At 35.7% G+C, this 21,110-nt stretch overlaps 2 protein-coding genes across 2 annotated transcripts; both read right to left on the bottom strand.

Annotated features, from left to right (window-relative positions):
- Positions 1-1,504: 1,504 nt before the first annotated feature.
- Positions 1,505-12,346, bottom strand: LOC117914335 (squamosa promoter-binding-like protein 7). The gene is given in 11 exon segments (XM_034829635.1): positions 1,505-2,198; positions 3,891-4,330; positions 4,333-4,455; positions 5,189-5,351; positions 5,570-5,705; positions 6,974-7,091; positions 7,431-7,538; positions 7,645-7,719; positions 7,824-8,050; positions 10,197-10,369; positions 11,598-12,346. Coding segments are annotated over 10 exon segments (2,016 nt in total). The 5' UTR covers positions 12,137-12,346; the 3' UTR covers positions 1,505-2,198; positions 3,891-3,976.
- Positions 12,347-13,220: 874 nt separating this feature from the next.
- On the bottom strand, positions 13,221-21,043 carry LOC117914337 (NADH dehydrogenase [ubiquinone] 1 alpha subcomplex subunit 8-B-like). The gene is made up of 3 exons (XM_034829636.1): positions 20,937-21,043; positions 18,995-19,203; positions 13,221-13,577 (listed from the first exon to the last, which is right to left on the bottom strand). The coding sequence occupies exons 2-3, from the start codon at positions 19,180-19,182 to the stop codon at positions 13,445-13,447; spliced, it is 321 nt and encodes a 106-aa protein (XP_034685527.1). The 5' UTR covers positions 19,183-19,203; positions 20,937-21,043; the 3' UTR covers positions 13,221-13,444.
- Between the last annotated feature and the right edge of the window lie 67 nt (positions 21,044-21,110).

The following is a 21,110-nucleotide window of genomic DNA, read 5'->3' as shown; positions in this document are numbered from 1 at the left end:
AAAAGCAGAAAAAGAAATGGCTCACCTCAATGGGAGAGGGGACAGGAGGGAGCATGTCATTGGGAGAAGCCAGGATGATCCTCCCATGGCGCACAATTTTTGGAATCGAGTGGTAATAAACCCACACTTCTGTAAAGTTTCTGATGAAGAATCTCTCTTTCCCATGATCCAGGTATTTCTGAACAAGCCTCATGTCACTATGTCAGTATCATCGTATCAGTAGCACCATTGACCTAAATATTTTTTAAGTCCATGTCATGCATCAAAATCTTCAAAGATTACAGCAGTTTCTCCAAGATGATGGTGGACTGGTTGCACATTAGAAAGTTCAATGAACAATTGAATCTCTCAATCTCTGAGGAGAGGTTAAGATTTGGTCAATAAATGCAGCCCCAAACACATTGTGTTAAGGGGGATTATATCATCAAAGGAATTATATATATCTATATATATGAAAGCCTTGATCTCATTGCCTTTTCATGGCCCAGTAAGAGGCAAGGCAGGGTATATGAATTGGGGGTGCAAGAAAGTTAATATGTTTTACCGCTTTGTAATGATTTATTCCCTCGTATGTCCATTTTGGGTCCAATGGTCTCAAGGCTTTAAAACACATTCATATAATTAAAAGAAGTCCATAAATATCTAGTGTCAACTGTTTCTCCTATCTGATGTAGTAATCATAATCACCCTTATCATAGGCATAACCCTCATTGTGCTTCACCATACAAAGGAACATACCCTTCTAATAGGCATAGTCCTCATGTTTCACAAGATTGAAGAACACACATTGCAAGATAGATAAATAAAAACTCACATCAAGTTCGGGAATGAGCTTTAACCATTTGTAATGACTCACTTTTAATCATATAGATATTGCACCATTCTTGACATCAATATAAGACTCAATTTGTTTAACCCTAGAAGAGGTATTTGTCTATCTAACATCACAATCCCATGGGAGGGACTCAACGACGACAATTATTTTACAACAAATTGGAAAAAAAAAATTTCAACATTACATATATAATAATTTCATCTTAATTGTGTAAATGCGTTTTAAAATATGACTTACTTGAGCTAGAACAAATAACATTTACATGAGGGAACATGTTCGTTATATGCTTTAAGGGTTAATTGAAATATGGAATGAGTTGTAATGGCCTGAGTTAAAGGTTGAACCAATAAATGATTTAAACTGGTGTGTTCCCAATAAATGAAAGTAACGTTTACTAGATAATCTGCCCACAAGGGTAGAAATTTCAAAAGCTTAGAAATTTAACCATCAAATTAAGTAACTTTGAATCCAATTTCAACATCCTCTGCCCCAAGTTCAATCTGTGTTCAGATGTATTTTAACCTCTGAACCCTGCTTCCCAGAACCGATACCAATCCATGTGTCATCTTAGCTTATGTAACAGTGAGAAAACATACCATAGAGCCTTCATAACTCAAATTAGAACCACTGCAATGTTCAGGATATATATTATAAAATGCTACCAGCGAGTAAGGTGAATCACAACACCAGCCCTCTTTATTTAACCACAAAACAAGCCTCTCCAACCGTCCATCATAAAAATAAATGTACAAGAGAAATGGCTAAGCTGGAGCTGCTTTCTGGTATTTTAGGATAAGAACAGCTCTAGGGTGTGGGGAGGGGGAAACTAGGGCTACAATCAAACATCCTACATCAGTTTTTGCCTCAGATACATATCTCGGGATGGTGCAAGGGCAACAAGCAGTTTGCCAGTTACCAACTGCCATTACAGAGTCAAATAGAGGCACACGATGAGCACATCCAGATTAAGGGATTTCAGGAACCTTTAATCACATTTTCCTATCAAGGACATTGGATATGCATAAAACAAGAGACGAAATGCACAGACATTCTGCCAAAACTTCTAAGAATTGTCAAACAAACACCTACGGATAGACACTGCCAATTTGCCAACCTCATGAGGGTGGAGAAGGACAGCACATATCCCAAAACAAGCGGCAGCAGCAACAATCATATAAAGAAAAGGTCGTGAGGTCATGGCTTTCTTTGAGAGAATAAGGCTGCAGGATTTCCTTGGCTGTTCCTTGATTGAGTTCATATTCATAACAACCTCTCTGTTCAATAGTGAGACAGTTTCACTTCTATCTGTAGAAGTTGAACTTGCCATTGCTGCCAACCCACCGTTTGCGCTTATTTTTGTGTCCTGCAACTCCAAGGAATCAATATAATTAAATAGTTGAATAACAAAAGTGCTTAAATCAAACCAAAAATGCTACTAGTTCCAACTATTTAAACATCTCATGGAATATGACAATAGTTGAATGCAAAGTCTCACTGAGTACTCATTGGTAGTCCCCCCATCTCTTACCAACAGTAAGAGATTCCAAATACTTCCGAAAGCAAAAGAGCCGACATTCATTTGTCATGAATTTTAATATGTAGCCAGTCACTAAGGATGTAAATTAGGCTGGTTTACTCTGGAAACCAAGGCCTGGCTAGGCCTTGGGGCTGACTCCAGGTCTAGGGCCTGGTCTCTACCCTAGGGCCGTTTACTTCATTCCCCAGGAATCAAAATATTTGACAAAACTCATTCTTCCAATGGAGCAATGGGATTCTCCTCCAAAACCAAAGAATCCGATTCCAAGCATTGGAGAATCAAAATTTTCTTCACCCCAAATTTACCTAAATGCTCCTCCCACTAATCCTAAATATTTTAAAATAAATATTTAAAATCATTAAAATAAATATTTGCCTATTAAAGCAAATTTTTTAGGAATAAGGTAAAAATCACGGATTCTTCAAAACATAAAAAATATTTTAAATTTTAAAAAGTAGTTCCAAAATTTAAATTGATGAAAATCTTTTTTTTTTAAATGCAAATGTTAGAAAAATAATTTTTATTCATTTTGAATTCCATTTAAATAGCATTTTTTTTTTATCTCCAACGATATAGTGAAAATTACGTGTAGTAGGGCTAAATGGTAAAAATGCACATTTCATTCCGTTTCATCTATGATTAGTGAACACTTCAAAGGTAATCAGCTTCATTCCGATTCTGTTTCCTACATTGTAAGTAGACATTCCGATGCAATTACAGATTCCAATTCTCATTCCCTATATTCCCTTCCTTTCCATTATCTTATACCCTTTCCTACAGTTCCATTTCCCATAGAGTTGGTAAATGCCCGTCGTAAGGTAAAAAGAGGCAACTAAACACCTTAGGTAAACTTGAGCTCTGCACAACACATGAGCTGGAGGAAAAGCAAGGGACGGGACAATGGAAAAGGCAAGAAAATAGTAATACTAATAAATAAATAAACTTAAAAGAATTAAAAACTAGCTGTGGTTAGCACACCGAGTTCTGGGAGAGGAGGAAGGTGGAAAATGCAGGCAGCAGGGCATCTTTGCAAATGGAACTGAAGCCCAGCCTGGACCTAGGTTGTCAGGCTAAGGTTGGTTTCAGACCAAATTAGACCATTTACATGATACCTTCTCTTTCACACCCCTATAGAGGTGGATGAAGAGGGAAAAAAATGACACCACTCAAAAAATAGCAGGACCCAATTAAAATGAGAATTGAGCTCCAAATAATGAAAACTAATCACTCTACATGCTCTTACATGAATCTGCACAATAGACCAGATTTGCCAGTGCTGATGTTTGTGCAAAACCATGTAAACATTTCATCACAATAATGTTAACTAGCAGATGAATACATGAGATGTTAGCATATAAATATATTGCATATGCAAGAGGAGAAAATAGGAGGAAAAAAAAATGATAACCAAGCAAATGCAATAGGTCTTAATAAGGCACAATAGATCAGCATTTCAATCCTGAAAGTCAACCTTATTCAAGAAAAAAATGGCCAAATGTAGAAAATAAAATATCTCACCTCAGGGGGAAAGATAACAGGGAGCATGTTGTTGTGGAAGCAGCTAGGATGATCCCCTTTTGTCACAGAATTTCCAGAATGCAGTACTAAACCCCACTACTGTGAAGTTTCTGATGAAGAATCTTACTAGCATGATCCATGTACTTATAAAGCAGCCTCAAATCAGTATCAGTGGCGCCATTAACCTGAATGTTTAAGTCCATGTTATCTATCAAAACCTTCAGAGATTGTAATATTTTCTCCAAGATGGTCGTCGACTCATTGTGTATTAGAAAGTTCAGTAAACAATTAAATCTCTGAATATGTGAAGAGGTTAAACTTCGCTGAATATTCTCCGATGCAGGCTCCTTGAGTATCCAGGCTATATCTAAAATAAATTCAGAAAATGCAGTTTGTCCCAATACTGAAACCTTGCACGAATCAGATGGATCTTTAGCAAAAACTGTGATCCTTTGGAACAGAGAGATGCATCAAATCTATGCTGCAATATCTTCATTTCCGAACAAATTTCTTTGTCTCCAATAAAAATAGGAATGAAGTTGGATAAGCCATGGTCATTCTCAACCTACAGATTGAAAAAGAAAAATGTTGAGTGCATAACCATTTCTTCTGATGGCATCAAATGCAATTCTAAGACCCACTCCAGATGCAAGTTTCTAACTTAAGAAACTAATCTGCACAAACCCAAATACCCAAAGGTTCCACTAAATTTTTCTGCATCTAGCCTGAGGATTAAAACCCAGAAGCAGAGGGCTATTCTCATTGACTACATCCAGGTTACACAAGAGACTTGATACTGGATACTGAATCGCCAAACTCCAAATTAAGTCAATTAACTGGTTAAACATCAACTGTGTGACCATGAATATATTTTTTGGATAGGTAAAATATCAATTGTATTAACAACACCTAAGGAGCACAAAAAGCATATACAATGTATACACATGGTCATGAATGCAAAAGATAAGTTACATAGAAATGGTTTGGCAAGGAAATTTTTTCATGGGTACAATGGACAATCTGGCATGCCATATATCAAATGGACAAGTTTAGTGTAAGTTCAATAAAAAGTTAAGTTACAGGTAATCCTGTGAGTCATGTCATCGCTAACGCAAGAAAAACCAACTTTTACCTTCATTTACAAAACTATTCCACATTACATAAAATTTGTCTACAAAAGGAGGACATATGACTTCAAAGTCATTACCAAATATGCCCACTTTGGAAACATACCATGGATAATCAAACTTCAACATGAGATAGGAGAAAAGCAAGAAAGAAAACCTTAAACTACCAACCTCAATAAATGCAGGGCCAAAGGCATTGGGCTCAGTATGAGGGATGTATATCTTGCAGAATTCATGGTCCAAACTACCAGCAGTGCCACCTTCAATCTTACCCCGAGGGAACACAACATGGTAATCATAAGACAGATACTTTCCAGCGAAAGATACTAGAAACCTGCCAACAAAACCATCATTGTTAAAAGCCAGCCATTTCATTACAGTTTTTCAACATCCCAGTGAAGTGAAACACTAACCATACATATTTAGCAACTATGTGGCTAACTATTTACTTGAGAACTAAATCTTTACATTGATGACTTTGTTCTTTTGATAAATTATTTACTTTAGAATCTAGTATCCTATAAAAAGCTGCTTACAGAAAGGTTAACACACCTAAATTTAGGTCGAAGCAGGTTACTTCCACAAGCAACAAACTCCATGGGCTTGCCAGCCTCAAAACAGTTAGGATGCACATAGTGGAGCTTTGGGGCTTGCATCTTTACCTCAACTTTCATCACAGAAGTACCATCTATACCCATTAAAATGCATAAAACATGTTAACAAGTATAAACAAGCTCAGAGAACTCAAATCACACCTTCTTTTTAACAGGTCAAACACGGTATTTATGGAAACTGAGAATTCAAAACCAGGACTAAGGACAGGATCAGATTGCAACAGATGAAGAGCAACTTGTCTACAGAGACAGATTTCAAGCAATATTGTTTTAGACTAAGTAAAGAAAATCATTAAAATGCAAAGAGTGCAACAGAGTATAAAAGGAGAACCCAATAAACAAAGGACATAAAAAAAGAGAAAACAGAGCTAAATATTAAAATATATCTCATCAAGGAACTCTGGAAGGAATCCATCCCTGTCAAACCTTAGCTTAAGAACTCACCTAATAAGACAAGCTATAGAAAAAAAACTCCTTGAGCTCCTTTTTTTTTTTTCTTTTTTCTTTTTCTTTCTTTCTTTCTTTTTTCCCCCTCTTGTTTGATAGATAACTTCTTCGTTTCCTTCTCCAAATGCTAAAAGAAGCCAGTTTATTTCTTATTCAGGAGCACTCAGGATTATGTCTTATTCAAGCCATAATCCAATTTCTCCACCTCTCCAACCAAACGATGCAAAAGGAGCTCCAAATTCACATGATCATATGCTCTGATTGTTATTCTATTTGCAAATGAGATCCAACTCATGCAGCATTTATGTAATGACAACATGACCACAATGTATTTATTGGCAAATCACTTTTCTTCACCCCTCCTCCCCTTTTTTAATAGGAACCAACTATTTAATTGCATTAAAATATTAAGTACAAAGAAGGATGAGAAATCCTTCCAAGAAGTAGACAATCCTATATACAAAATCTTATTCTTCCCTTTCATATTGGTCAATGTTTTCTTTTGCACCTTCCCTAAAAAGTATTTTAGAAAAAAAAAAAATTCCAAACTAAGCCAACAAACCTGCTGCAATGAGAAACTTAAATTGTTGAACATATACTCATAGCATGCTAAAGGAACATTCAGATGCAATCATTCCAAAACTACTTGCGACATGGAATCATGCTGAGGTGGTTGGTTGTGAAGCTATGTCTAAAAAACACTCAAAAGGGTTATCCTTCATTAACCATGCACCAATACTTATCATCACAACACTTGCATTGCAGCAAAGAACTTTGAGAAAGAAAACTAGAAAGGAAAAACAAAAACAAAAACCCTAAATTCAAAGAGAGACAAACATAAAAATCGCAGCATTGTTTCACATATGATGGATCAAAATATGAGGTGTCAACTTACCTTCTGTAACACGAAAAATCATGTTGTTTAGATAAACAAGTACATTGCCTCTTCCAGATAGCATCTTTCCAGGTGCAGCAACAAAGTCATGTACATATGAAGCAGGATCTTCCAACAACTGCTTGATGCAACACAGCATTGGAGTTGAAATTGAGTAATCTGGCTACAACTTGTAGCTAGTATTCTTTAAAAGATTAAAAGAATAAGCAAGAAAGACAGCAAGGAGGTACATACAGATCATGGTGAAAGAATAATGATTTTTAGAGTTACTTTATATAAATGTCAATGGCACATAGCTACTGGTGATATATAATTCATGAATATTTAATAAGTAATATAGAATAGTTACATCAACAATTGTATGCAAATACCAATCATCACCCATTAACAATGTAGTCAACAACATTAACCTCACTGTAACCCCAAAAAGTGCTATATAAAGCATCTCTAAACATACCTTGTCCCACATAAACTTTGGCATTGCAATAAAAATTGTTAAGATGATACACCCAGGACGGATATAGCCCTCCAACTCAATAGGCATGCTAGCCAACCACTGGAAAATCTGTAAACACATTGAGCAGCGTGTTAATATATTCCTGGTATCTCTGACTTATAAAAACATTATTCTCATATAAATACTAAACTGTAATAATAATCCTTTAAAATACTTGGTGCCTAAGTCGTCTGGGAAATTCAGCAGGATTCCAATCATAGAGCTTGAACGAAATCCGACCCGTAGGGCACTGCAAGCAAACATCAAACCGGTATATCAGGTCAATTACAGATCTTCAAATAAACTGAAAAAGGAAAGACGAAGAAGCAATTATGGCATTTAGAGAAGACCCACGGGGGATGAGTAAGCACTCTTATTATCACAGTAAGATGAAGAAAGGGTATATTTGGAATCATTTTTGCCTCCATCAATTTGGGCTTCTCCAGAACCCACAAAAGATACAATACCATCGCTCTGAATATTCTGGGAACCAGGCACTGAGCAAAGGGTGGAAAAATGTCCATCTTCAGACTCCAACAATGGTTCCCTTTCGATTAGCTGGCTGCTCAAGCACAAACTATCTATGCAACAAACAATTTTGTCAGGCCATTTGAAGAACAGTTAAGTGGAATATCAAGACAGATTTTACATGTAAATAGCAGAAGGATTTCAATCACTACGCAGACTTAACCTATAGAAAAAAATTCACAATGAACATACAGAAATATAATACAAGTTCTTCTATCACATTTCACCATCATATATAAATTACAACCTCTTACTTGTCCTTAATTAAAGAAGGGGACAAAAATTTACTCCAAAACAAAACACAGATGAGTGACATCAGCTCAAGTTGAAAATATTATAGTTGTCAACTACCATCTATCAATTCATAAAACATATCAAGCATCCTCGTTCCATTTTTCTTAATTGTGTATTGTAAGTTGTTCTATGTATTAGAGAAAAACAGGAAAGAATCACACGCATTCATGTGCGCGCACACACAAGAACAAAAATATAAAAGTAACATACAACCAATTTCATGAAAAATGGTAAGGTTACATTAATGATTAGTTCAAGTTGATGATATTACAGTTTTCAACTAGCATTGTTGTCAATTCATGAAACATACCATGTATCACTTTGCTGTTGTATTTTTAATAAACATGTGACATTGATATGTATTTATTCATCAGAAAATCCACAAAATGAAGTTTCTAAAATCTGTATGTTGCTGGGACTGACTGGGTTCCACCTCGAAGTGTGGTGGAGATGTATCGTATTTCTTACCCAGGTTTTGAAAGTCTTCCTAGAGGCAAGTCATTATGACGTATTGCTAGTCACACCTTAATATGGACTGTTCAGTGGGATGAAGGGAGAAGAACGCAAGATTTTTTAGGATAGATGAAGGACTTTTAAGGCATTGTGAGATTTATTCCATTTCTCCGTTTCCTTTTGGATGTCAGCCTGTGTAACATTTGAGGGCATTCCTTTGTTTATTATATTGCTAGAATGGAACCTAGTGGACAAATCCACTAGGCTGTCAAAGGAGACACTCCCTATTTGGACTCCTCTAGTGGGTTGTGTTAAACTAAATTTTGATGTTTGCTTTCTTTGCCCGGTGATATGTGATGGTGTACTCAACCCCTCCATCCTTCTCGGTACTCTTCAAGTAATCTGGGATAATCCAGGACAAATATGAATTTGATGGACACTCAGGAATCAGCTTGAAACACTAGCTTTGTAACAGGATTCTCTAAACATACAAGAGAGGTTCTAGCCATTAAGGCAAAGGCTCTAGCCTTGTTGGAAAGGTTGAAGCTCACTGAACCTAAGGGTCTTTCCTATCTTTCAATGGAGGGAGATTCAAAGGTGGTCATTCCTTAGATGAATAAGAAAGAAAGAGGCTCATGGAAGTTGGATGCAAGGCTTCACCAAATCTTTTATATTGCTTCAGAATTGAGGTGCCCCTTTTGTTTGATTTCTCACTTAGCCGATCATTTGGTGAATTTGTTTAGGAAATCAGGAGCTAAAAATTTGATCTCTTCTGTGGGGGATTTCTACCTCCCTGAGGGGGTAGGAAATTATCATTCTTCTTTGAACTTCATTATTTTATATCAATGAAATGTTTGTTTGTAATAAAATTGGGAGGGAAAAAAAGTTCTAAACTCCAACTAGTTACTAAAAGATACCATCATGCCACATGCCAAAGGGTTCAAGCATGTACAAGTCTAGAACCAATACAACAAAAAAAATTATATCATATAAAAGTATAACTATATAGTATATGCTTGTATGGAATACAAAAATTATGTGAGTTTATGTGCCATGTTTAAAAGGTATACACAGTGTATACAAACAAAACAATAGCAACCAAACTACCACAAAAGGCACGAAGACACAAAAATCATCCTCAAAGTTAATATTCGAATGGTACATGTTCCATTGAAATAACACCTCCCAATATTCATTCGAACAACAATTGCACTTAACCTTCAATATTCCACATGTGCCATTAACAATGCATGCATAATGCTTCCATGCAGTTTCACTTTTTTGTCATCCATTTTCAACCCTAATATGATAATCATTTTAAGAAATAAAATTTGAATTGGTTTTTCTCAAAAACTACTTAAAATAGGTGAAAGTGTATTATACATGTATGTCTGACACATCATTTTGCATGAAAGGTGTATCATATCATGCATCATGTGCTTTAACAGATACCTTTATCTGCTTCACCATCATGAGCAGCATCTTCAGATATAAGTTCCCCTTGAATTTCCTTTTCAACTGTGCCTCCAGAATCAATAGGTTTTCTACGTCGTCTATTATTGTGACGCTCTAATTTTCTTCGACAACTGCGTTTACCCTCATCAAAATCTGACAAGATGTGAAACCTACCAAGAAGTGGAACACCAGCAGAACATTTTTTAAAAAAAGATAAAATAAAATTCTAAATAGAAAACAGAACAAACTGATCAGGTAAACTTTTCCTAAACCAAGCATTTCCACATTCAACAGGAAAGGGTTGGAGCGTCCAAACTCTTATGATAAATTATATATTTTTTTTTATGATAGGTAACTCTTATGATAAATTATATCAGTAAGTTTAACTTCTCTATGTGCCCCAATCCCTACATTCTTGTGGCAGTCGCATACAAAAGTTCATGCAAATGCATGTTGAGTCATTTTGGGATGTGCTAAGAAGAGTAATAGTATGCATCCAAGAGAAGCAAAAAACAGGCAGAGCACAGAATTTTTCTTCTCCCTTTTTCTAGGCAAAAAGGAGCATTTTAAGAATCCAGCCCAAATAAGCTTAATATGCACTGTCAGATCAGTACCTAATAGCTTAATTTTTTGAGTGAAATTGATAGTTTAACATGGTATTATAACTTGTTTTCAAGGTTATGAGTTCAAACCTCAATGTTTGTTCATTTCCTCCATTTATTGAGCCCATTTGCAAACCAAAAAAGGCTGCCCATGAGGTGGGGTATTAAGGCTTTAACCCAAATTGGCCGGCTTAATACGTATCGTTGGCCCAAAACCTAGCAACTTGAACTTTTGTAACACCAGTGCTAAAGGGTTGAAAAGGGCCCTAAACCATCTAAAAGGGAAGTATTAATAGATGATAAAGAACATGATCACTTTAAATTTAGTACTGCCTATGATTCGCTTCCACATATTTTAGAGTACAATTGGACACCTGCCTTCAAATTTGGGATGTGATAATTAAAAACCAACAATCCCCAAGATCCAATCATTTTGCATAATAAAAGGCTCCCCAACTAACATCAATACAAGTGCAAAGGGATCACTCACATAATTTGACTAATTCTCAGCTGGGAATATATAATGCTATAACTGATAATTTTAATGAAGAGCAGCAAAAATGAAGCGGCCGAAGGAATTGCCGAAGGATTTGCTAATAGAGTAGCAACATCCGATCCCTTTAAGCGCCCACTGTTAATAATTGTGATGTTAATGCAATTTTTCGTTTGGAAATAGAAAACTAAATCCAGCATTGTCACATTAACACCTGCACCGAACTATATACAGACATATGCAAATCTGTTCATTATCTACAACTCGAAATCGAAACCCTAAATGACGAAAATTTGAGCTTACTTCCCACACTGTTGACAGTATCGCTTATTCTGTCCATCCAGAATAACGACACTAGCATTCGCGCAACGGAGACAAACCCTATGCCGTCGATGATACCCTTTCAGCTCACTAATATCAGCCTCACAACCCGTCACCTGACACCGAGCCCTTCCCGCGGCTGGTCGCGCAGTCCGGACCCTCTTCTTTCCCGGGGCACCCTCCTCCAAAATCATCTCATCGAGCTCCGGACACGCGCAAGGAATCCGACCCGCCAAAAAATTCTCACAGGTCAACCTAGGATCCCGCTTCCGCACCCTCTCCATAGCGTCCGGCGCCTCGCGAGTCAACGGCTCCGGTGACGGCGAAACCTCCAGATTGTGATCGGAGTCAAAGGAGATGGTAAATGGATCGTCAACAGAGAAATCGAGAAGGTCTCCCCAATCCCATAGAGCCGAAGCGTCTTCGGTCATCGGATGTTGAACTTCCATCTCTGAAACCCTCGGCCTTCCCGTTGGCGATGGCGATTGTTGCAGCGGCGGTGGAAGTGATGATGTCTCCATCTTTGTGGGAAACAAAAACCAAACCCTATGTGGCAGTGGTTGGAGAGGTTGATTAGCGTAAAAGAGACGGAAACGACCGAACACAGTAGGTGAGATGAAACACAGCTGGGTGGGTGGCGGCGGTTATCGGTAGGTGATGACTCGAAATCAGAGTAGAGCGAGGCCCTTGTTCCATAAAATGAATCAACTATGACAACATCTTCGATCCTCCTTTTTGATTAGAAAAATTACAAGGATCAGTCTTCAAGAAAAGTTGGAGCCGTCGAGTAGCTTCCTCACGCGCTGCTTGATAGATCCTCCTTTTTTATTAGAAAAATTACAAGGATCAGTCTTCAAGAAAAGTTGGAGCCCTCGAGTTGCTTCCTCACGCGCCGCTTGATAGATGATCGGTCACCATCATGAACATTTCGAAGCAATAATTTTCTTCTTACAAATATTAACGAGATCATAGTGCGTAAGTCTAATATAAATATTAATTTAAGATTATCAATACGAGAGTGTTGAATATGGAGGGGCGGTGCGATGCGGATGTCACCCTGTATGCCACGTAAGAAATGTAGCTTTCCCACAACTCACGTTTTAACCATTTATGCTTTTTTTATAATAAGAGTGAAAAGAAAAAGGACGGTGAACCCGCGAAAGGGAATTATGTTGTATGGATCCTATGGAGTGGAATTTGAAGAGCCTGAAAGGGCAGCGACGGCCTCCACCATTCGCATACAACTGTCACTACAACGTTATCTTTCGCAGTAAGCAACCAATCATTTTCTACACTCATATTTTCTGGCTGCTGCGATCTCCATTTTACAAATGTTAATAAAATCAAAAGACATTCTATCATTTTCTTATAGATGGCATTCGGCACTTTGGGTGGATGCATGCGATTAATTCCTAAAATTGCAACCTCCCTTTTTAATCACATCCCCTTATTTTAATCAATCCATGTCTGGCACGTGGCTCTCCACAAACCAGCCACAAAATCGGATAAACTCGAATGAATTATGAGTCGAACTCAAGATCACAGATTCCTGAGCCACGACCCCAGAAGCCGCCATCGATTGGGCGACACATAATCACAAAAGCATTTTGAACCAAATCCCACTAGGAGAGAAAAAGAAAATCCTTACGATGAAAAAAGACAGCATGTTTAACCAATTTGGCAGAATTAGAAACAAACTGGACCATATAGACGGGAGGCATTCCACATCCAGAAACAGTTCCACTAGAAGAGCAAGCAACAACAGTATCTGCTTATTGCCGACTGCCCTAAATTATTGGGGGAACGAGATTACAGGTGGAATTGGCCAGTCATTCCAAGGGGCATGCTTTCTCAAACTCTTGCTGCTCTTTGCGACATAAATCAAACTCGTTCGTATGGTAATACATGCAACCAGCATAAGCATCCATCTCTTTTGTGCACCTCTGGTGAAGATCTTTCAGCCTGCAGGCCAAATATCATATAATTTAGAATCTGCTATTATGTGCACCTCCATGTGTCATTAGGCACATGACTTTGAGCTTAAGCTCACGCACAGCTGTGTGATGCAAGTGTATCAGGTTTATTTAAGGGTATTTACTCCATAACATTTTATAAATTTAAGAATCTTTTATTAAAAGGGTGAGATAATACCCATATTTGAAAAAACAACCTCATTAGGAAGAACCCTACATTCACAATACAACCTCATATTTTCAAAACATTCAGGTCATTCTTCCGAATTTGCATTTTCAATATCCCTTTAAATCAAATAACCCTAAATTCAAAGTAGGGTATTGACACAAGATTTGAAATCATGCAAAAAGTAACAATAGACTATGCAAATAAATATAAAGGAATCCTTGATACAAATAAATTAGCTACATAAGTTGTTTGCATACGGGTAGGAACAAAATATTTAGGCTATGTTTGATTTCCAGAAAGAACTAAGAAAAGAAAAAAAAAATGTGTTAAGGCAAATGGTTTTCTCATGTTGGTTTTACTACAAAAAATACGAAAAAAAATCAAATATAATTAAAATTAGTTAGAAACTTGTGCATTTTAAAATTATTTAATCGTTATATAATCAAAGAAAATAAGTAAAATGAATTTGAAGAAACATATAAAAATAATTTATTAATGTTAAATCTATTTTTTATTGTCCTTTATTTTTTATTTTCTTCCTTTTTTCCTCTCTATTTTCTTTCCTTCATACTTTCCCTCAAATTTTTCGGGAACCAAACATAGCATTAGGCAATCTATGAGACTAAAGGATGCCAAAGAAAGTATTAAGTTGTAGTATCATGTCCATTAAACATTGAAAACAAATAAGACAAGAAACAAATATGAAGAATATATAATGCCCAATATAGAAAAGAAGAAACTCATTCAAATAAAATACTAATTGGAATGATACTAAATAATTGTAATACAGCAAAAGTTGAATATCGAAGAAGCATGTGAATGGCAAAAATCCCCTCTAACACCAAAGAAGCATGCAAATGGCAAAAAACTCCCACCTCCCTCCCTCCAATCACAAACAACCTATTTATCTCTCCTTTCACCCGCCAACAAGAGAAGCATGGATCTATAAAGTTACTGCCGAAATGAATCAATAAGTTCCGTGAATGGATTGTAAGTCTAAACCAATATGGATCTAGGAGCTGAGGGGTTTGGGCATGACCACATATATACTTTCAGTTGAATCCCTGATCACCATCATTAAGATGCTCCTTTTGAGTCTAATATGCTCTTCTCTAGGTTGATAAGAATCAAGCCCAGCCAATTTAAACTGGGAAGCTTCTATATCGCTAAAGTTTGCTCTCTTTGCTTGGAATGTGCAGACTGAGAATATACTAGTGGTTGGCCACTTTTTTACTCAGTATGGTATTATTCCATTCTTTCTGCGGAGTAGGGTGCAGGATGAGGAAAAGTGCTTTCAGATGAGTAGAGTAGTAGTAATGTCCACCAAATGAAATCAAGTATTATATGAATGAACTTAAGGTATTGATAGATGGGATTAGGCTTATTGCTATTTGGCTAACATCTTAAAATAGAATCACAAATTAGAACCTGAGTTTGTTACCCCAATGATCGAGGAGCTGAGATCCAATTAGCCTAGGCGCTCAGAACAGAAGTTGGACCATAATACAAGGCATGTGAATCTTATCCTTCTATGATCAGCATTAGAAGTTTGACAACAATGTTGTTCACCCACATTTTTTTGATAGGTAATAAAAGGGGCTTGCATTAGAAGCATCTAAAAGGCGGCAAAACAAGTACACACTAAGTATGCAAATAAGGCCCAAAAAAAGCTAAGTAGTGAGGAGACGAACAAAAAAAAAAAAAAAGATTTCCCCTTAACAAACAACCAATCTACAAAACCAATCAAAGACCACATTGCCTGTTAGCATTTAAATGCAGCATAGGTTATTCAGGTTTTGCTGGGATTAATTAGGTTTCATTCACAAAAGATGGTAGAGATGATTTTCCTTTCAGGCTCTGGCCAGAACTTACTTACAGGCTGGCTTCCATGGTGTATTAATAATGGTCCTCTCATTTGGATTACATGGCAGGAAAGGAATGCAAGGATTTTTGAGGATGGATAGTGAATATAGGAGGCAATTTAGGACTTGGCTTACTTCTTTTCCTCTCTCAGTGCTTCAGATGATGCCTTTGCCCATACTTTTCTGAGAGTACCAAATTTGAAACCTTGTTTGTGGTTCCAAGAGGTTGGTTGAGGAGAAAAACGAGATTTGGATACTGCCTCCAATGGGTTCTATATCAATCATGTAAATTTGAAGGGAGGTTTTTTTTTTTTTTTTTGAAGTAATCTAAGACAGTTAGGGATTGGAGAATCGCTCACAGGTTATTATGTATAATGGCATTCTCTAAACCCACTAGAGAGGGTTTAGCCACTGAGGTTGAGATAGTAGCCCTCTTGGAGGGCATGCTACAAGCTAAAGCATTGAGTCAATCCAATCTCTAATGGAAAGAGATTCGATTATAGCTTTTTTGATAGGCAAGCAAGAAGCAATATTTATTAAGAAAGCACCCAAAAAGAGCGCCTTAAAATAAAAAATACATTGCATCCCAATATATTCTATTAAAAAAATAAAATCTCTCTCATATTTGATGCTATTTGGAAATCATTTTACGATTTATAATTTAGTAAGTAATTTTCTATTTCTTTGTTAATAATATTTATGATTAAATTATCTAGAATTTATAAATGAAAAAGTTAAATTATGTTCTTAAATATACAAAAATATTATATATTAAGTAATACTAATCTATATTATTATTTTAGGTTGTAATATTCACATTTTTTTTATTTTTAGTTCTAAAAGTATATAATATTATTTTAGGTTGCAATATTCACATATTTTTTTTAAAAAAAATCCTTTTGGAACTAAAAATTTAATTTTTAATCAAAATTTTGTGTTTTGCAAAATGAGTAGTATAAAAAAATTTGAGGAAAAACAAAAGAAGAACATACATAAGAAGAATAAATTTATGATTCATATATCTCAACTTATGACTAGTATATCCTGTCCAATGGGGACATAAAAATAAATAAACAAATAAAAATTGGATATGTTGTCCCATCACTTTTTTTTTTTTATAGGTGCTATCCCATCACTAATCATATTCCATGTTTGGTTAAACATGGGATATAATAAATGAAGAGATAAAAGATGGTCCTTCAACCTTAATAGATTTTATTGAATGGGTGTGTATGCGTTAAGGGAGAGGGTTTTTTGTGCTTTCTTAGTGGCTTGGGTTCTTTTGTAAGGGGGTGAGTTGTTCTACACTGTATCTATTTGAATCGCTTCTTTAGCGCCTCTTTTGCAATACACATATTACTTACTGATAAAAAAAATAATAATAAATGATGAGATAAGTTATCCTATCTTATAGCCAACCAAACATAAGATATGATATATTATCTCATTTCTGAAACAAAGAGTGGAAAGATCTCGGTCAAATCCCTCTACCTTGCTCTAGAGGCAAGCAGCCCTTCTTTTTTTCCTTCAAGTTGCATTTGGAATGTGTGGGTGCAGCCCAAGATTAGCTTATTTGCTTGAGAGGCTAGTGGGATAAAGCTTTAACCTTGGATTTAATTCAAAAAAGGCGATGGACCTTGGCAAATAGATGTTTTTTGTGCCATGAGAAGGAAGAGACTATAGACCATCTTCTTTTTCAGCGTAAAAAAACAAGGGTTTTATAGGATTTGCTCTTTACTTTGCTTGGGGGTGTCATGGGTGTTGCCTTCCTCAATTAGAGAAACTCTCCTTAGTTGGCATGGTTCATTTGTGGGCAAAAAGCACAAGAAGGTGCGGAGAGCAACTCCTTTTTACATATTTTGGACGATTTGGAATGCGAGAAATAGATTGGCTTTCAATGATAATGTGTTGTCAATCCAAAGACTCATACTTTTTTGTTTTTTCTCTTTGGTCAAAGGCTAAGTTGTTTATAGCTTATCGCCCTCTAACTTTAGTTAGTTTTATTGATTGATTGGGTTCTAGCTAAGGTTGTTTTTTGGCCCAACCGGGTGCTTGTTTATTTGTTCTTTTTTGGTATGTTTGGCAGTGGGTGTATAAGTATTGTATACCTTGAGTCGCTCTTTTGGTGCCTCTTTTTAATAGTTCTTTTCTTACCTATCAAAAAAAAAATCTCATCTCAGATCCTATCTCATGTTATATCTATCCAACCAAACATAACCTTATAAGAAAAACATATTTATACTTTCCTTGTCCTAACAAAAATCCTACTTATTCAAATGCAGCCATACAACAAAATTCTCTAACCCAAAGTACTTGAAAATAGTTTCAAACATAACAAAATCACAATAAACATGACTAATCAGTAATCATTACATTACAAAATTAGCTTTGTCAAATATTAAAAGCCTGTTTGGTACTATTTTTAAAACAGTTTTTTGTTCTCCAAAACAAAAAAATGGGAAAACACATTTGGCAACCAAAAAATAGAAAACTATTTTATGTTCTTAAAAACAAAAAATAAAGTGTTTTCAAATAACATCTTTTAGTTGTTTTATGAGGATTCTTTTAAAAAATAATCATACAAATATGAGAATGCTTAAAAATAAAACATTACATATAAAAGTTATATTTGAAACATATTTAAAAATACAAAAAACGGGCTAAAAACATTTCAAGTTCTCAAACAAATATTTGTTCTATAAAACATCATAAAACAATTTTAAAAAACTATTCTTAAAAATTGTTTTCAAAAACAATTACCAAACAAGGCCTAATTTGTTTCCAAAATCTATGGCCTATTTGTTTCATGTCATTAATCATGTACTTAAGATCAGATCTTTACTTACCCCCACCACAATCACATATTTAATACCCTCAAATCATTTCCCCCCAAACAAATTGCTAACTGTCAAACTTTTTAAGTTCCTTCAATCAGCTATTATGCTTATCCATATTCCATGGTAATAATTAAGAATTTTGAAGTTCAACACATTATTCCATGTAAGAATGCAATGAATGAAAGAAGAAACTGAAAATATTAACAATAGGATTTTCCCTGAAATGGTTGTCATCTATCTAAATTGCAGTTGACTAGAGGCTTGAGAAGTGCCCTGGACTCCTGTTAATACATTAAGGGATGGCAAGCAAGGATCATCATCATAGAGGTAAAAATCAATGCTGTAAACCTAAATCATAATGCAAATGACTGCATTTTGAATCAAAAAACTTGTACAATGTTCGACTTGAAAGTTAGTTTGATTCAACCATCATGAAATTCAAAAGTATTGCCATGAATGGTTAAGAATATTCAAACTTTTAGGGAATGTATGATTACTATAATGCAAAGAAAAATGTAGAAATTCTGATAATCCTTACAGGCCAAAGACGCAACGAGTGACTTCACGGCCTTTGTCGAGGCATTTCTCAGGATTTGGATCCTGCTTCTTGCATTTGAGGAAGGCCACATTTTCTGAGAAGCATCTTGACCCTATATGCTTTGAAGATGCCATCAGTACTGCTGATGTGGGGATCGGATGCCCCCCTGCATCCACTGTGCTCGCCATCTCCAATTCCAGAGATCACTTCTGCTCAGAAAATCAAAGGTTTTAGTAATCATTTGCATTCCATTTTAGAAAATATAAGATGCAGTATAGAACTGTGGGGAATAACTAGGGGTTGATATCTTTTTTCAAACATGAATTAAACCAGGTCCAGCCACAAGCTTCTTATCTGGGGATCCAAGTTCAGAAAATTTGAGTTGTCCAAATAAAACATCAGAACCCAGCACTCAACTTATCACCAATACTTTTGGTTTTATACAGCAGCTTATAGTCTAAACTAGCTCAATCCCAGAGACTAGAACCATTTTCAAAATACATTCCCCTGCATGTTTTAAACGGAACAGTTACTCTTCACACTGACAGGACACAACTAAGTCAGCAATGTGCCATAGGGAACCAAGAATTAGCACTCCTCCGAATGTCGTTATATGAATATTCATAAAACCATCAAATTACAGATATCTCTCACTTGTTTCAAATAACCTTCAAAGCATAGAAACAAAAACAATGTGATCTGAATCGGTTTTAAGAGCACCTAAAATTAGAGACACAAAAATGTGAATTAAAAAAAAAAAATTGCAGACACAATGCAAGATATCAAATGTGAATTTCATGAATCTGCTATTCCATAAACATGTTATTTACAAGGCAATCACAAGCTTCAGACACAAATTCAACATATGACTTCAATAAAATTTAAACTGAAGTACAGAAATGAAGGAAACATCAAAATGCTATTTCTATAACCTTCTGCATAGATCACTTTTCCCAGAAAATTTTAGAGTCAACTTAGTGAAGGGTAGAAGCAACCTTTTTCTGAAGATTTTTTTTTCCTCAAATTGCTTCCAAAAACACTTTCAGATTCCAAACATCAGTGACCTTCACAAAATGTCTCTGCAATTCCAAAAATCTATACTATATATAAAAGTATGAAAAGTTTGTAGAATTCTTTCTTCCCAAAGTTATTATATAACTTATTTCCCCTCATATTCCACATTACACATTTATTATTTAGCTGCAGCAATCATAATAAATTCACTTTTATATTATTTATAATTCACTTTAAAAATCATAAACACACAATTCTACAAGATAATGTTTCCAAAATTCTGGATTGAGGTTCAGTCTGAAATCAAATCTTATAATTCAAAATTTTCAGCAATAGCATTGACAAGTTAAAGCACTCAAAGAGAAACCCTAGCCCTCGGAGGTCAAAACTTTACAATTCAAAATGTGCATCTAAACTTAATCTATTTTTATAGAAGAAAACATTCCCAAACAGAAAAAGACCGTCAATCTAACAAAAATTTCAGTCTTAGCTGTATTCCAAACTTGCAATTGTTCCTCGTCTGTTCAAAGAGACACCCTACATTTCAAAATTTCCAGCACTAGAATTCCCACGATATATAGCATTCAAGTGAAATCCGACCCCCTGCTTGGTTACCAAGAAAATGAAGAAAAATAAAAGAAAAACTACACTCTTCACTTTCTTTGCTATCAAAAATCCAAAGCAATAAAAATAAATAAAATAAATCTATAAATAAATAAAAATCGGATCAACCAAGCCAAAGAGTTATTCGAGTTTTAGGTAAAGCGTCATTTTCTGTATTCTCGAGCCCTAAATGGTGAAAAAATTACGATTCAATCTTTTTTCTTTTTCATTTTCACATTAGTTTCTCAACATCCAACAGGTTTGTATCTAACCTAGAAGTCGATCGATCGATCGATTGAATTGGGAATAGAGACCGGAACAGTACCTTGAACGCAGGGATCGATCTAAAGAAACGCAGCGTTTGGAGAGAAAAAATCGAACGCCTTTCTGCAGATTGGAGACCGGTGCCTCTTATGCCTGCAAGCAAACTCCCCAGAGTCATCTGCCAGGTGAAATGGGCTGAGCTTTGGGCTGGCCCAATTTTTGACCTATTGAGCTA

This window comes from Vitis riparia, chromosome 5, assembly GCF_004353265.1.
Source record: "Vitis riparia cultivar Riparia Gloire de Montpellier isolate 1030 chromosome 5, EGFV_Vit.rip_1.0, whole genome shotgun sequence".
Lineage (NCBI taxonomy): Eukaryota > Viridiplantae > Streptophyta > Magnoliopsida > Vitales > Vitaceae > Vitis > Vitis riparia.
The sequence above is the reverse complement of the archived record's forward strand: the minus strand, read 5'-3'. Positions and strand labels throughout refer to the sequence as shown.

Excerpts from the sequence above, each read along its gene's own strand:
- LOC117914337 (XM_034829636.1), bottom strand. The coding sequence starts at position 19,182 with ATGGCGAGCACAGTGGATGCAGGGGGGCATCCGATCCCCACATCAGCA. Across the intron at positions 13,578-18,994 it reads ACTCGTTGCGTCTTTGGCCT|GCTGAAAGATCTTCACCAGA; the intron begins GTAAGGATTATC and ends TTTGGCCTGCAG.